The sequence below is a fragment of the Salvia splendens genome, chromosome 6 (assembly GCF_004379255.2).
Source record: "Salvia splendens isolate huo1 chromosome 6, SspV2, whole genome shotgun sequence".
NCBI classification, from domain to species: Eukaryota; Viridiplantae; Streptophyta; class Magnoliopsida; order Lamiales; family Lamiaceae; genus Salvia; species Salvia splendens.
The window spans coordinates 17,467,548-17,485,159 of record NC_056037.1 but is presented as its reverse complement, the minus strand read 5'-3'; the positions used below and the strand labels follow the sequence as shown (position 1 = coordinate 17,485,159).

Sequence of the window (17,612 nt, the reverse complement as noted above, 5' to 3'; positions counted from 1 at the left end):
TGTCCTCGACGGAATTCCGTATCCGTGCATACCATGCACAATGGCGGACGTCCGCCGCGGAATTCCGGCACGCCGGTCGGAATTCCGCAGGGACGGGCGCCATTGCTGATGCTCTTATTTACTCTTTTTTTTCTTTTACTTATGAAATCCAAAACCCTGCAACTTAGCTTTTGTATTCTAAAACTAATATAAACACATCTCTAATCAATTTATTTTCTATTAATCCGACAGATATATTTTTACTAACCGAAACCTCTCATTTCATTTAAGTATAGACTTCTATCGCATTTTAACTACTTTTCAATTTACGAAATTTCGGGTTATTACAACTCTTCCCTCTTAGAAAAAATTTTGTCCTCGAAATTTCATCTAAATCAATAAGTCGCAGTTTTCACTTCCATATCACTCCTCTAAGATATCTTAAAAACTCCTTTGCCCCAAAAGAAGTCATATTGAAGTTTCGCCACTTAAAAAAAAATTAACAGATCAAGTGACACATCGTTTTACCTCATCCCTTCGATGTTTCAAAGTGCCCCTACAATTAATCTTAACTTACTAATACAGTTCTCACAGTCAAAGATTGCAACATAAAAAGAAGATTGCAGCCTTATACCCAGGCAGATCGAAACATAATGATTCTAACAAACTTATCACGGGAGAGAAATAAATTATTGTAAAAAAATAAAATGGTGACGATACACTGTAAGTTTCAATAGATACTCCCCCGTTCCATCATAAGCGAGCCACTTCTTTTGGGCACGAGATTTAATGAATTGATTTTTAAAAGTTGAAGTGAAGATAGTAAGTATGAGACGGAAAAGTAGAGAAGTGAAAATAATAAAGTAGGTGGAAAAATAAAGTAAAAGATTTTTTTGCTTAAAATGGAAATAACTCACTTATGGTGAGACCTTCCAAAAAGGAAAGTGACTCGCTTATGGTGGAAAAAATGATCGGAATATGAGTCCATTTATAAATGTGAGTGGAATGAGTTAGTGAAATATAAAGGCCTATTATCATTTATAGTTAAAATGAACCGAAACTCTTATTAGCGGATAGACTCAAATGAAAAAAATGAGACTCCTATTCACGAACGGCGGGAGTAAAAAAGAAGGTGAAATAAAGGTAATCAAAGGTTGCTAACAAAATAAGGTGAGCCCGGTTAGGAATTTAGGCATGTGATGGAGCAGGGCCCATTAGTTAATATGGAGCAGGGCCCATTAGTTAATGTGGTCGGATTGGGTTGACAAGGCATGATATTGCGGCACGCAATTTGCGGAGGACGCATGTGATTTAAAGTCTCATTTATTTTTTTTCATTTTAGGTAAGTTGACTCATTATTACCTAATCTATTATAAAAGTGAAGTGCATTTTTCACTAACTCATTATTCTATTTTTCTTCATCAAGTCAAACAATTTTTTGAAACCTATGCCGAATCAATATGGGACTATAAATGACGGACAAAAAATTACTAGTTGTGTAGATTTGGTACATAAAAAGAGAGCCGCCTTGTTTCAATAATCATGCACCTTGTTTCAATAATTATGGATCTTGTACTATACTAATTATTTGCCGCAACAAAATCAATTGAGATGCATATATTTAAGCAATAAGTTGATTTTTGCAAACCACTCATTTTATTTATTGGAGTAAACTAATAAGGCACTGGAACACAGTGTGATTTATTGGTGACAGTATGATTTATTATACCGATGGTTGAACAATGTTGGAAGATGGACTTTGACAAAACTCTATCCTTGTCCATTTTGTGACATTGGAAAGCACCAAAAGACCCATCGTTTGGGCTGCCAAACCACATGCTAACCCAACCCATAATCCCTGCAATATTTGACCAAGTAGAGTGAAAAAATGGAGGCAGCGTGGAAATAATAGAGAAGTAGATATATACGGAGCATATGTAATCAAATGCAAATTCTAAATTGTGATCTGCACCTTTAGAAAATGTCAATAGATGACAAAATAACAGCACAAAAAAATGTCAACAGTTACGCTCTCAACACATTGTTGATATCAAAATCTTAAAATTTTTACATTGTGTTAATACTATATCGAGGAGTTTGAAGTTTGTGCAATATATAAAGTTTGAATTTTATTACTACCCAATGTTTAATTACCTTGGCATATAGTTTAAAGTAAAAAGCAAGGATGATAGCAAGAGGCATGCCAATCAAGTAGAAGCTCCCAATATTGATGAACACAACTAAGTGTTGCCATCCACATCCCCTTGCTACCCCTGCATTTGCAACCCACACAAAACACCATATCTAGTGTGATTGATATCTTCAACATATACTCTATAAAAAATATCAAATAGAGAGAGATAATGGAACCTGAGAAAATTCCTTGAAAAAAATCACACAAGACAGAAGCGACGAGGAGTGGAACCATGGAGGCGAAGGCGTTTAAGACGAGAGGGCTGTTGGTGAAGGCGGCTGCAAACACATTATAACCGAAACCAAGTGCCGACACAACACACACGGCAAGCACTAGCGTTAGCTTAAGGGCGACGCTCGTGGCTCGCCTTGCTCCCTCAGGATTCCCACCTCCCAACTCATTAGCCACCCTTGTGCTGCAAATGCAATAACCCAATATTCATTTCACCACTATTACTAGTAAAATATGCACAAATTAGATGATAGTTGATGATGATGAAGAGTTACCTAATTGCAGCACCAAGACCATAGCAGATCATGTAGCAAATCGTCTCTGCATTCACACTAACACACGCAACCTCATATTAGTTGTAGCAAATCAAAATCAAATATTTACCCTATCAAACAGCCTTACCACATTGCAACCTCATATTAGTAGCAAATCAAAATCAAATATTTACCCTACCAAACATAGTCTTACCACATTGCAATCAGCGAAGTAGTGAGCTGCGAATCCGGCATCAATCCAGCCAACAACACAAGAATCTCAAAAGCCCAATATTCCAAACTGCTTCAACAAAAAAAATTAAAGGTCTCAGATTCGAGTCTACCATGAAAAAAAAAGACTGACTTACCAGACCATAGCCGCAGAAGGCAGAGCGAGCTTCAAATAGGAAAACACATGCTTCAAGGCCTCCCAACTAAACCCCCGCCACGTCAGCCGGAACTTATCCGCCTTAACTACATAGAAACCCAGCATCACCACAGAAACCCACAGCGAAACCGACGCGGCCGCGGCCGCCCCTCTGAACCCCAGCGCCGTCCAGTGGACCAGCGCATAGGCCACACCGACGTGCAGCACCAGCGGCACGCCGGCACACAGCACCAGCGGCGCCACCACCGACTGCGCCTGCACAAATCTCAACATGTGCTGCAAAAATCCCTGGGCGAACAGCCCCGGGATGAGCCACCTCAGATACAAACCCGCCGATCCAGCAACGCCAGCGTCCTGCCCCAGCGAGGCCAAAATCGCCCCTGAATACCACCACAGAAGCGACACGGCTGCCGAGAAAGCCGCGGAGACAATGCAGGACGCCTGGAGATACACTCCAAGCATCCCGTACATTTTCCCGCCAAATCCCTGGCCGCACAGTGTCTCCAGCGCGCCGCTCAGTCCAACCTATAAATAAATAAAAGTGTAAATAGTCATCAAATCACCAAGTTTAAAATCTGCTAATTAAATTACAAAGTTTTAATTTTTTTAGTTTATCTCATAAATTAATTAATTACCATGAGGTCGAAGCCGGAGGCGGCGGCCCAGGAATTGGCGAGATTGGAGGAGGCGAGCTCGAGGTGGCCGAAGTGGCCGGCGAACATGACGGAGATAAGAGGGATGAAAAAATAGACGACATTGGTGAAGATCATAGGAAGGACCAGAGATATCTGCTTCTTGGCCTCAGCGAGGAATCCATCCTCCGCCGACTTAGTCTCTTCAATCAACGGATGCTTCAGCTTCACAGACTCTTTGCCGCGTCCAAAATCCATACTCTCTCGATATCAAAATAAGCAGTTGAGTTTGTATGAGTAACAAAAAGGAAAATTTGTTCACGCTTCATTCATCAGCATATTAATGAACAGTATTAGTTTGGACATATATGACAAAAATGCAAGTAAGCTATCATACATTTCGGACAAAATAGCAAACCTATACACACGAGAATGGTGAGGAGAGAGAGATGAATTGTTGGTGGATGTTCCCGGAGAGATATAACTGAAAGTTTATTATAGTGATACTAGCAACTTTGGTGAAAGATGAAGGTATTTTTTTTTTGGCATTTATAAACACTCAAAAATAGAATGAAATTCAATTTAAAATATAGAATTTCTAAAAGTGAAGGTATTTATATGATATCATTAATAAAATATTAATCATTAATAAGAAAGTAATTAATAAAGTAAACATATACAAAATCCAATTACGCAACAGTGTATTTTATACTGTTCGAATATTGGATTCCATTTTTGGATTGGGCTGATATTTAATGTTGGCTTAGCTGATATTATGTTAAGCCCATTGTGAGTTAAATGTAGGCCCAAAACTTGCTGAGGCCCGTTTACTTATTCACTTAATCTCTCTCACCGATGGCCGCCACGTGTGCATTCCATGCAAATCACGAACCTGGACCATTGGGGTGAAGGGTTGTGTTTGTTGGGAGTGATAAGTCTCTCCGCCTCCTTCACTCCATCTCATTCAAGTCTATTCTCTCTTTCTTGTGATATGCTCTGCCTTCTCTCTACACTCTCTCTCTCTTCTCACGGTGGTTGTAGCCGGTCATCTTCTCCGATCTTCCGTTTCCTTCGATGATTCTCGATTTTAGAGAGATTCATAGGTTAAGATCTTGAGTTAAGGACACTGCTTTGGTTGCCTCGAGACCTGGTGTTAGATCAATAGATCTGACTCAGAAGTTAGATCTGTGTGTGGTTGGTGATGTTCTTGAGAGTTCTTGTGTTATGAGGCTGAGATCTAAGAGGATCATGGTGATTTGCGTGTTGAGCAGGCCGTGGTGTGCGGTAGTCGGTGAGATCCAGGGTTACTGATTCCCGATGGTTTAATCCGTTAGATGGCGCTACCTTTGTGACAATCGGTTGAGATTTGGGGAGGTCCAAGACCTAGTGCAGTAACTGCTGTGACCTGAGCCTTATCTTCCAAATCTCTGATTTCTTCTTGTTTTTCCTTTTGGTTTTAGACTCTTCGGAGTCTTATCTTGTGGTTCTAACAATTCTTCTTAGTGTGCAGGTTTCAATCAGTGGTAAGGTTCAAGTTTGGCTGAGGACTTGAACGTAGCTAGGGCTCTGATTGCTATTTCTTGTACTTAGAACAATTGTTATCTTGTTTCCTTTGTATTCAGCTTGTTCCTTTTGAGATTAGTCATCTCAGTACGCAGTGTAATCTGATCCTACATATACTCTCTCGGTCCCATAAAAATATGTGCAATTTTCATTTTTGTTCGTCCATAAAAAATATGTGCATTCCATTTTTGGAAAGTTATTCCAACTTATTGTCCATATGCATCAATTTATTTACAACTTATACCACCATTAAACACTACTCCTACTTTAAGTGTCATTCTCTTCCTCTCTCTTACTTTACCAATTTTTTCTTAATTCTAGTGCCTATCAATTGCCCATATTTTTATAGGATGGAGGGAGTAGTTAGAAAGATAACAAATTCGAAAAATATGAAAAAAGAAAAAGAAAATAAGGTACTTCCTCCGTCCCATAAGAATATGCACTCTTTTCTTTTTAGTTCGTCCCACAAGAACATGCACTTTCTATTTTGGAAATTCTTTTCTCTCTAATGAGGTGGGACCTATTCTCACTAACAATACTATATTTACTTTTTCTCTTTACCTCTATATTACTTTGGCAATTTTGCATTAAAATTCGTCTCGAACCCACAAGTGTATATTCTTTAGGGACGGATGAAGTATTTCATAATTAGAAAGATTATAAATTTAAAAAATATGAATAAAAGAAAAGAAAATAATTTTTTTTTTGTTTCGATTTGGTTTCGATTTTCAAAATAATTTGGTTTTTAGGTTTGGGTAACAAAACCAAACCGAAAACTGAATGCTCAACCCAACACACACTGCACACATTACACATACTATACACACATATACTGTTGTGTGTGTGTAATGTGCATTATGAGTGTGTATTATGTGTATGTGCAAACTCAATAAATACCCCTACATATACATATACGGCTATGTGTCCAATTCTATATCAATAACTTCATTTTATTTAAACATAGGATATGGAACTGAATTAGAATTCAATTCATTTCCTTCCAATAGAATTCAATTTCTTCCAATAGAATTTCAGTTTCAATTATGTGTACCAAACAGACCTTTAGTGTTTATGCGAATAACTAGAGAACAAATCACAGCCACAAGATCAAGAAAATCATGAGCTATTATTAATACATGTAATTTTTTAATTTAAAGTAGAAATTAGTTCCATCTATCACTAATTTACTTCACAATAACAAGACGGGGGCATAATGATCATTGCACAGAAAAAAATAGGTTACATAAATTTTCATCATCCATGGCAGAAAGAAGAGAGCAAGAGAAGCCGCTCGCTCTGGCCATCCCCGCCAACTCCAAGCTCAGCCCTTTTCCACCAGAGTTCATATCACACCGCCGCCACCAGTGCCTCAAGTGTTGCGGCTGCTCCGCCGCGCTTCTCCTAATCCTAGCCGTCACAACACTCATCCTCATGCTCACGATCTTCCACGTGAAGCATCCAACTGCGGCGTCGTTCAAGTTCCACGAGGCGGCCACAAAGGTGTACTACGACGGCGCGCTCGTGGGAGAGGGTAGGGCGGCGCCGGGGGAGGCGGGGCACGGAGGGTGGATGTTTTGGTTGGTTTGGTGGCTGAGAGATTGGTGGGAGTGTCGAGATTTGAGAGTGATTTTGGGAGAGGGATTTCTACTATTTTTTATTTTAATCAACAATATTTTCGTGTAATGTGACTTATACAACCGAAGGTTCCGACTGTATACACCAAGTATTCTGTGGTTATAGTAATGTTTCTTTGATTTTATGTTATAGTGATGTATTTTGTTAACATAAGTGAAGTAAAAACATGCTTATAGTGATATGTTACAGGGTCAGAGTGATGTTTCTGTGATATTTTGCTATAGTGATGTATTTTGTTAACATTAGTGAAGTAAAAACATGGTTATAGTGATGTGTTCCAGGGTTAGAGTGATGTTTCTTTGAGTTTTTGCTATAGTAATGTATTTTGTTAACATCAATGACGTAAAAACATGGTTATAGTGATGTGTTCCAGGGTTAGAGTGATGTTTCTTTGAGTTTTTGCTATAGTGATGTAATTTGTTAACATTAGTGAAGTAAAAACATGGTTATAGTGATGTGTTCCAGGGTTATAGTGATGTTTCTTTGATTTTTTGCTATAGTGATGTATTTTGTTAACATCAGTGAAGTAAAAACATGGTTATAGTGATGTGTTCCAGGGTTAGAGTGATGTTTCTGTGATTTTTTGTTATAGTGATGTATTTTGTTAACATTGGTGAAGTAAAAACATGGTTAGAGTGCTGTGTTCCAAGGTTAGAGTCATGTTTCTTTGATTTTTTGCTATAGCGATGTATTTTGTTAACATCAGTTAAGTAAAAACATGGTTATAGTGATGTGTTCCAGGGTTAGAGTAATGTTTCTTTGAGTTTTTGCTATAGTGATGTATTTTGTTAACATCATTGAAGTAAAATCATGGTTATAGTGATGTGTTTCAGGGTAAGAGTGATGTTTCTTTGAGTGTTTGCTATAGTGATGTATTTTGTTAACATCAGTGAAATAAAAACATGGTTATAACATGGTTAGAGTGATGTGTTCCACGGTTAGAGTGATGTTTCTTTGATTTTTTGTTATAGTGATGTATTTTGTTAACATCGGTGAAGTAAAAACATGGTTAGAGTGATATGTTCTACGGTTAGAGTGATGTTTCCTTGATTTTTTGCTATAGTGATATATTTTGTTAATATCAGTGAAGTAAAAATATTGTTACAGTGATGTGTTCCACGGTTAGAGTGATGTTTATTTGATTTTTTTCTACAGTAATGTATTTTGTTAATATCAGTAAAGTAAAAACATGGTTATAGTGATGTGTTCCATGGTTAGAGTGATGTTTATTTGATTTTTTGCTATATTGATGTATTTTGTTAACATCAGCGAAGTAAAAATATGGTTATAGTGATGTGTTAGTGATGTTTCTTTGAGTTTTTGCTATAGTGATGTATTTTGTTAACATCAGTGAAGTAAAAACATGGTTATAGTGATCTGTTCCAGAGTTAGAGTGATGTTTCTTTGAGTTTTTGCTATAGTGATGTATTTTGTTAATATCATTGAAGTAAAAACATGGTTATAGTGATGTGTTCCAAGGTTAGAGTGATGTTTCTGTGATATTTTGCTATAGTGATATATTTTGTTAACGTTAGTGAAGTAAAAACATGGTTATAGTGATGTGTTTCAGGGTTATGAATTGGAAGGTATCGAAATCCATTTGCCTTTGCTGAATAATTAAGCTAGTTTTTGCCCGATTCCTCTGAATTTGTCCAATTTTTTTAGTTTCATCTTCTTAATATTGCGAATCTGCAATTCACAAGTGCTTAACAACGGCTAACACCAGTCGAGAGTCTTTGTCCTAGCGGCAAGGAGCTTACACATTATTGCATGAGGTGCCGAGTTCGAGCCCTCTTGACATCAGTTGTAATTTCATCCTATCTATAGTATAGGAGTTTATTTTTAATTTCCTCTCTTATATAGGAGTTAATTAAAAAAACAATGGCTAATGCCAATTTGCCAATTTTTTTTCGTGCTGACCTCAAATATATGGTTTTTATGCCGATTTTTCTCGATTTTGCAGTATTGTAAAATACTGAAATGCGTATACTTCATTCGTAGATCTGGTTGAGGTGAGTAGAAAATAATCTGAACCCATTTTATGTTCGAGGTGAGTATTTCTCTGTATTTGTCTGTGCTGTTCATTGCCGTCCCCGTCGCTGCGCCCATCGACCCAGGTAGTGCCCGCCCTCATCGACGCCGCCGTCGGCCTGCCGACCAATCCTAAGTTCACTTACGCACTCTTGAATCGAACCAATCTTCCCGATAATTGAATCGAGACTATGGACATTCTTAAGCAGGAATTGCTGAAGAAACGACAGAGTCTGGAGCAGGACGTCGGCGGAAAGAAGTTTTTCAAGCGTTTCGAAATCGAGCAGAACGACTCCAGCGGCTGCGCGAGGAGGAGAAGCGGGAATCTGAAGCCAAAGCCCTCCTCAAGAAGCAGCTGCAGCAAGATCACCAGAGTAAGGATACGAAATCTTCCTCATCAGACCCAAATTCGAACACCGACACCTCCAAATCCAAGCCCGAATCCACTTCGTCCAAATCCCTAGACGAGGAGCAGAACATCGACAATCTCAATCTGGAAGGAAATAAATCGCGTATGAGCTTATGAATTTCATAATGTGATTTCTAAAAATACCCTTGGCCTATTTTACATTATTAAAATAAATAATATTTATTGTATTTATTTGTGTGGCTGGGATTTATTCTCTAATTATACACTTAAAATTAGTTATACCTCGATCTATATTATATATATATATATATGGGTGCATTATAATGATAACCTATATTTATGTGATAACCCTATAACTAAATCTCCACCACACATTTTTAAAATATGTGGTCCAGATTTAATCTAATAAAACTATCATTTTATCAAATAAAACTATCATATTTCAGATATATTAAGGGTAAAATTGTCATTTCGACTACAACCTAACCAACACTGAGAGCGATTCACTGCACTCCAAATCCCTCTCTTCTTCTTCCTCCTCTCTCTCCGTCGTCTTTGATTTCGCGGCTAGCCGTCCCCGATGTCCAGCGCCGTCGGTCTCCGCTGCCAGTTCTCCTCCTCATCTCTGCCTCATTTCTCTCTCCACCTCCGCGCTGCCGCCTTCGCCTCCGCCAAATTCACGGCGGCTTCAGCGCCGTTGCCGGCATCCCATCACTACCCTCTGTTCGCCCTCTCCCTTGCTCTCGGTTCTCTATCTCTCCGTCTCTTCTCCTCTTGCCAGAAGTGAGCTCCGTCGCGGAATTAACAAAGTAGTATTTCGATTCCTGCGGCCGGCGAGCCACGTAAACAATGTAAAAAACGCATTTAGAATAATTTTTTTAAAAAAATTATGTAAAATACAAAATCAAAGCGAAATTTGTATATTTCAATTCAACTAATAGGTTAGGATATTTGCTGATCCAAATTATTTACTTATTAATTACCTTCTTTTTTTGTGGTCAGATCCACAAATACGTGTACTATTCTTTTTTAATTTAAGTTAGTTCTCACTTTCAATATTTAGAGCATTAGTACTATATTATTAGGCCGGATTACTATTTGTGAATATAGCTTTTCTATTAGATAAAAATGTTATAAAATGATGGTTTCAGGGGATAAAATGATAATTTCAGGGGATAAAATGATAGTTTCAGAAGGTAAAATGATAGTTGCACTTGATAAAATGATGGTTTCAGGGGATAAAATAATAGTTTCAGGGGATAAAATGATAGTTTCAGGTGGTAAAATGATAGTTGTACTTGATAAAATGATGGTTTCAGGGTATAAAATGATAGTTTCAGGGGATAATTGATTGGCAATTTTGGTTCGACATAGATAATTGATTGGATTGTTAATATCTATTCTTTTTTAGGGGATAAAAGTTTCAGGGGATAAAATGATAGTTTCAGTGAATAAAATGATAGTTTCAGTGAATAAAATGATAGTTTTAGTGGATAAAATGATCATTTCAGGAGATAAAATGATAGTTTCAGGGGATAAAATGATAGTTATTCTTTTGTACACATTTTAGATTTTGGAGTTATTCTTTTGTGGTCGATATTCTACACAACTAACCAAAAAATTGACGTTTCAAAATTCAAAAGATACTAGCTTATCTCAACTTTCATTTCACTGTATTTATTTCATTATTTTTGTTTGGTTGCTAAGAAATTACTGTAGCATTGGTAGGCAGGCAGCAGTGTCACGAAAATCTTTAGCTGTAGGCAGTGTGCAAATTAACCTGGCTCTTCTTGACCATAAATTTTTTTCATCAAACCTTAACTTTTTCGAATTAAATCACAACTTTTCCATATCTCGCAATTATCTCATGAAACTAATTTTGATGAATTTGGTGGCGACGTGGAAGCTGGATTTTTGGACATAGAAACGTTGTTGTCCATGTACACACTTGAAACAACTTCGTTTCCATCATTTCGATCAATTTTAGGGATTATTTTCTTAATTTGCAGCTCGCCGCAACGTGGAAGCTGAATTTGAGTTTGCAAATTCAAACAACGGGGATAAAATGATAGTTTCTGTGGATAAAATGATAGTTTCAAATAATAAAATGATACTTTTACATAAAATGATAAAATGATAGTTTCAAATGATAGTTTCAAATGATAAAATTATACTTTTGCATAAAATGATAAAATGATAGTTTCAAATGATAGTTTCAAATGATAAAAATGATAGAGATGGATGAGAGTAAAGTGCGTCTAGTTTTGTGTATTTTAAAGCAGTATGAATTGATAACGTAACCTCCTACTAATTAATTAAATAAAGCAGACTGCCATACATGCAGCTGTTGTCGTCGACTTTTGTATGATAAACACACACACATATTTTGGTATTATATGATAATGGGGAGGTGACATATCGCTGTCGTAAATGACATTTGGCAGCCAAGCTTGGAAATTGAATCATCTATCTCTATTATATTCAAATATTATGAATGTTTACGTGTAGAATGTGGGTGACATGACATGAATATTGAAGCAAGTTACAAAGTATTTTTGGATGACATGAAATTTGGGTGAGCAATTATTGAACAGCAAGAGATAAAATATGAACAGCAAGAGATCAAAATCAAAAGCGCTAACAATTTATCCAAAGGGAAAAGATAGTGACGCTTTTCTCTTTCTTCCTCGTGTGATCGTGATTCGTGGACGTAAAATGATAAAATGATGGTTTTATGGGATAAAATGATAGTTTCAGGAGATAAAATGATAGTTTTAGAGGGTAAAATGATAGTTTCAGAAGGTAAAATGATAGTTGCACTTGATAAAATGATAGTTTCAGAAGGTAAAATGATATAAAATGATAGTTTCAGGGGATAAAATGATAGTTTCAGAATGTAAAATGATAGTTTCAGAAGGTAAAATGATAGTTGCACTTGACAAAATGATAGTTTCAGGGGATAAAATGATAGTTTCAGTGGATAAAATGATGGTTTCAAATGATAAAATGATACTTTTGCATAAAATGATAAAATGATAGTTTCAGAAGATAAAATGATAGTTTCAGAAGGTAAAATGATAGTTTCAGGGGATAAAATGATAGTTTCAGAAGGTAAAATGATAGTTGCACTTGACAAAATGATAGTTTCAGGGGATAAAATGATAGTTTCAGTGGATAAAATGATGGTTTCAAATGATAAAATGATACTTTTGCATAAAATGATAAAATGATAGTTTCAAATGATAGTTTCAGTGGATAAAATGATAGTTTCAAATGATAAAATGATACTTTTACATAAAATGATACAATAAAAATGAATACTGTTAAAATTCACACTAACGTATCACAATCAATTCTCTTATACACGATGGCTTTGATTGATAAATATTTTAAGAAAAGTCTGTCATTTTTGTAATCGTTCAACCAGAAAAGTATGGTGACATGCATTTATATATTGTCATTATTGGGATCGATAAATTAAATAGTACTGTATTACTGACAAAAATGAAAAGTATTTATTTTTATCTCTTTTTTTTACATTAAGTTGAGATAATTACGAAAACTGAAATTATGAAATTTTAATTTCAATTATGAATACTAGTGCGAGAAGTTAATATAAATGTGCTCATAATATATTAGTATGTATGTATACCTTAATCATTTTTATTTATAACAGTTGTTGTATGCTTTATTAAATGTCGATATATAAATTTTGAAATTTGATTGTCGTTATTTAGAGGTAAATGATTTTTTGAGATATTTTGGGATAATTTTAAAAAGTTGAAAATTATGATTTTATATTACAGTTTCAAAAGTTGTTATCTTGCTATTGAAAAATCATCTTTAAAGTTATAATTTTCTATTGTGAAATTGACCCAAAGTAAACGAAAACCGACTAATAGTACATGAAAAATTGTAATTTAAATGACAATTTTTTTAAAATTATCTTGATGACTTTCCTTTATAGAGCAATTATGTCATTTTTCTCATAATTTTTTAATATGAGATGAAACTCTTTGTTTTATAGCTACACTCTACAAATAATTTGACTTATGTTTCAGTATGGAACAATAAAAAGAAAGTTGCATTCATACATATAAGAACACACTATCAAATGATAGTTTCAGGGGATAAAATGATAGTTTCAGGGGATAAAATGATAGTTTCAGAAGGTAAAATGATAGTTGCACTTGATAAAATGATGGTTTCAGGGGATAAAATGACAGTTTTACGGGATAAAATGATAGTTTCAGTGGATAAAATGATAGTTTCAGAATGTAAAATGATAATTGCACTTGATAAAATGATGGTTTCGGGGGATAAAATGATAGTTTCAGAAGGTAAAATGATAGTTACACTTGATAAAATGATGGTTTCATGAGATAAAATGATAGTTTCAGGGCATAAAATGATAGTTTCATGGAATAAAATGATAGTTGATATTTTATCCACATCACTGTCCAAAATGATATAATTTCTACACTAATTTCCGAAAATGCATTTCTACACTAATTTCTGTGGGGTTCACACAGCTTGGATGATTTGATCAGAAAATGCATTTCTACACTAATTTCTACACTAGTTTCATGGAATGATAGTTAACACTGCAGCAACTATACACATGCATGTCCCCTTACAATTGTTATTTCCATTTGTCAACAACAGTGCTACTTCTTATTACTATTGACAAACTATTGGGAAAGCATAAAAAACTTCTTCACACGACCCTGTTTTTATTTTCTGGTTTAAGTTTTGAATTCAAGTATGATATATTTTTTTCCCATGATTCTTGGTGATACGAGATTTTGATTAAAAAATTACATAACACAATGGGGATAATAATTTTGTTGGTTTGTTTCATTCAATTTGGCATTAGCAAATTCTTGGAGCGGCCAGAGGTTATGGGCCTAATGATTTTATCCCCTAATTTTTTAAATATAGTTTTAGGGATAAAATGATAGTTTTATGTGGTAAAATGATAGCTGCACTTAATAAAATGATAGTTTCAGGGGATAAAATGATATTTTCAAGGGATAAAATGATAGTTTTAGAAGGTAAAATGATAGTTACACTTCATAAAATGATAGTTTTATCAAGTGTAACTATGGGGTTTCGAAAATGGGATTGGAGACGGTATTTGAAATGTAGTTCATTGTTTTTATATGATACTTAAATTTTTAAGATGTGCCTATATAAATGTTGAAGATAATATACGCAAAAAATATTATGTAACCCACATTTTAGTAAACTGAGAAGCAAACCAATATACGAGGATTAAAATATGGAATTAATTAAGATTAGGAGATGTTTGCTTTGTAATAAACCCCCAGAAATGACTCTATTTCTATCCATTTCTATTTGTTCAATTTACTATATACATTTCACGTGAGTCTTGAATTGAATGATCATGCAAATTTCATATTTTTTAATCTGCAAGAACCACAGGTTATACCCATGTCGGCTGCAAGGAATTCGAATCCATCGGCACCACAAAACGGCAATTAATAGAAGAGGAAAAAACAAACCAAATATGTATTTCAATCACAATTCACAGAAGCACAATTCGTTCACTCTCTTTACAGAAGACAATCACAAATGATCACAATACAATCCTCTTCATTCTTCATCTTCTCTCTCAAGAAACTATCATTTTATCCTCTGAAACTATCATTTTATCCCATGAAACCATCATTTTATCAAGTGCAACTATCATTTTACCTTCTGAAACTATCATTTTATTAAGTGAAACTATCATTTTATTAAGTGAAACTATTATTTTATCCCCTGAGACTATCATTTTATCTCCTGAAACTATCATTTTATCCACTGATAGTTGCACTTGATAGTTTCAGAAGGTAAATGATAGTTGCACTTGATAAAATGATAGTTCAGGAGATAAAATGATAGTTTCAGTGGATAATAATAATAATAATAATAATAATAATAATAATAATAATAATAATAATAATAATTAATAACAGTAGTTGACAATTTAACATACGAATTTAGCACAAGAAAGTTTGATTGACAATGATGAACAAACAGGGCACCGTTTATTTATCAAACATCGATTGATTCCTTCCCTTTCCTGATCAGAGAGCTGCATCATAGTAGCGACCCACAGTGACCCGTGCTCTGCTTATCGGAACTCCACTCACCGCCGCAATCGCCCCTTTCACCTTCATTCTTCTCTGCAACAACCGACGGAGTGATAAACAGTCTTCACCGCAGAAAAAAAATTGCAAAAAAATTAATTTAATCCGCGCATCCTAACCTTGTCGTCTGTGTAAATCCGGAAACGGAGCTTGTGATTGCGGTGTGGATGTTTGTTGCTGAAGACGATGATGCAGAAAGTCGCCGCCGCCACTCCAGACGATGAGGGAAAGAATGGAGCGAAATTCACGAATTAAATGAGCGAAATGACATATTTACCCTCTGCGCATTTTTTATGAAGTAAATCTAAGTTTTAATTAGTAGACGAGCAATCCTTGTGACCGTCAATAATTCTACATTATCGATCTCAGGAGTGAAGGTCCCATTATCGATACTAGGAGCTGAGATTGATCGTGTATCTCCACAAGCAATTCGAAGCTGCCTTAAACGCAAAGCCTGAGGTGAAAAGCTGGACTCACTCTATTTCTTGATAAAAATGAAAGGAGCTAATGATTATGTATGTCCATATATTATGAATTGGTGCAGGTGGATAGATATTCGAGGGGTGTTCACATGGTGTGCACCAGAAAACGAGTTCCGCGATTGCCGTGGATCTGATGGCATTGTTGGAACCACTGTTTGAATTGCTTCCACGCGCACTTTGCCCACCGGAGTTGCCATTTTTATTTTTATTTTTGTTTTCAAGATGTTGTGGATGAATTTCAGTGGCAATAGCCTTATATATATAAGGTTGGATTGGTTTTTTTTTTTATGTAATTAAATCATATCGAGGTTTTATGTTTTTCAATTTTAAATTTGTTTTTTTACTTTAAATTATTTAGATGGCTAAGCTTTTTAAGAAAGGATACATTTTTATAAGATACCATTCTAGTTTTTGGACAATTAGATGGAAATTTGGATTGATCATCCATCAGTCCATAGAAGAAGAGGAAATGATGGAAATTAGCATGATTTTATTTCATTGTTGTTAATAAAACACATCACCATTAGCATGATTTTACTTCACTCTTGTTAACAAAACACATCACTATTAGCATGATTTTACTTTACTGTTGTTAACAAAACACACCATACTGTTGTTAACAAAACACACCACTATTAGCATGATTTTACTTCACTGTTGTTAATAAAACACATCACTATTAGCATGATTTTACTTCACTTTTATTTACAAAACACATCACTCTTGCCATGATTTTACTTTACTGTTGTTTACAAAACACATCACTCTTAACATGATTTTACTTCACTGTTGTTTACAAAACACATCACTCTTATTATGATTTTACTTCACTCTTGTTTTCAAAACACACCACTCTTATTATGATTTTACTTCACTGTTGTTTACAAAACACATCACTCTTAGTATGATTTTACTTCACTCTTGTTTACAAAACACATCACTCTAAGCATGATTTTACTTCACTCTTGTTTACGAAACACATCACTCTTAGCATGATTTTACTTCACTCTTGTTTACAAAACACATCACTCTTATTATGATTTTACTTCACTCTTGTTTACGAAACACATCACTCTTATTATGATTTTACTTCACTCTTGTTTACAAAACACATCACTCTTATTATGATTTTACTTTATTCTTGTTTACAAAACACATCACTCTTATCATGATTTTACTTCACTCTTTACAAAACACATCACTCTTAGCATGATTTTACTTTACTCTTGTTTACAAAATACATCACTCTTAGCGTGATTTTACTTCACTCTTGTTTACAAAACACATCACTCTTATTATGATTTTACTTCACTCTTGTTTACAAAACACATCACTCTTAGCATGATTTTACTTCACTCTTGTTTACAAAACACATCACTCGTAGCATGATTTTACTTGTTTACAAAACGCATCACTCTTAGCATGATTTTACTTCACTCTTGTTTACAAAACACATCACTCTTAGCATTATTTTACTCCAATGTTATTTACAAAACACATCACTCTTAATAAAAATTACACTTTAAATATGCTAAATAAAAAATGAGATAAAATTTCACGATTCATCTCTTAGAAGAAGCAATTACCAAACCAAATTCAAATTCCCCAATGTCTTCTACTGTTATTTCTATATCAAAATCACAATCAGAATCACTTCAAAACAATTGTTGAATTCTGTTCTACGCAGTTGAATGGATG

The 17,612-nt window shown here is 35.0% G+C and overlaps 1 protein-coding gene and 1 long non-coding RNA gene across 2 annotated transcripts; both read right to left on the bottom strand.

Annotated features, from left to right (window-relative positions):
• Positions 1-1,616: 1,616 nt before the first annotated feature.
• LOC121807893 (protein DETOXIFICATION 18-like) lies at positions 1,617-5,403 on the bottom strand. The gene is made up of 7 exons (XM_042208234.1): positions 3,682-5,403; positions 3,027-3,571; positions 2,873-2,959; positions 2,680-2,736; positions 2,350-2,588; positions 2,134-2,252; positions 1,617-1,837 (listed from the first exon to the last, which is right to left on the bottom strand). The coding sequence occupies exons 1-7, from the start codon at positions 3,934-3,936 to the stop codon at positions 1,703-1,705; spliced, it is 1,437 nt and encodes a 478-aa protein (XP_042064168.1). The 5' UTR covers positions 3,937-5,403; the 3' UTR covers positions 1,617-1,702.
• A 9,821-nt stretch (positions 5,404-15,224) lies between these two features.
• Positions 15,225-15,983, bottom strand: LOC121807895. The gene is made up of 2 exons (XR_006052068.1): positions 15,552-15,983; positions 15,225-15,468 (listed from the first exon to the last, which is right to left on the bottom strand). It is a non-coding gene; the product is annotated as an uncharacterized LOC121807895 (long non-coding RNA).
• Between the last annotated feature and the right edge of the window lie 1,629 nt (positions 15,984-17,612).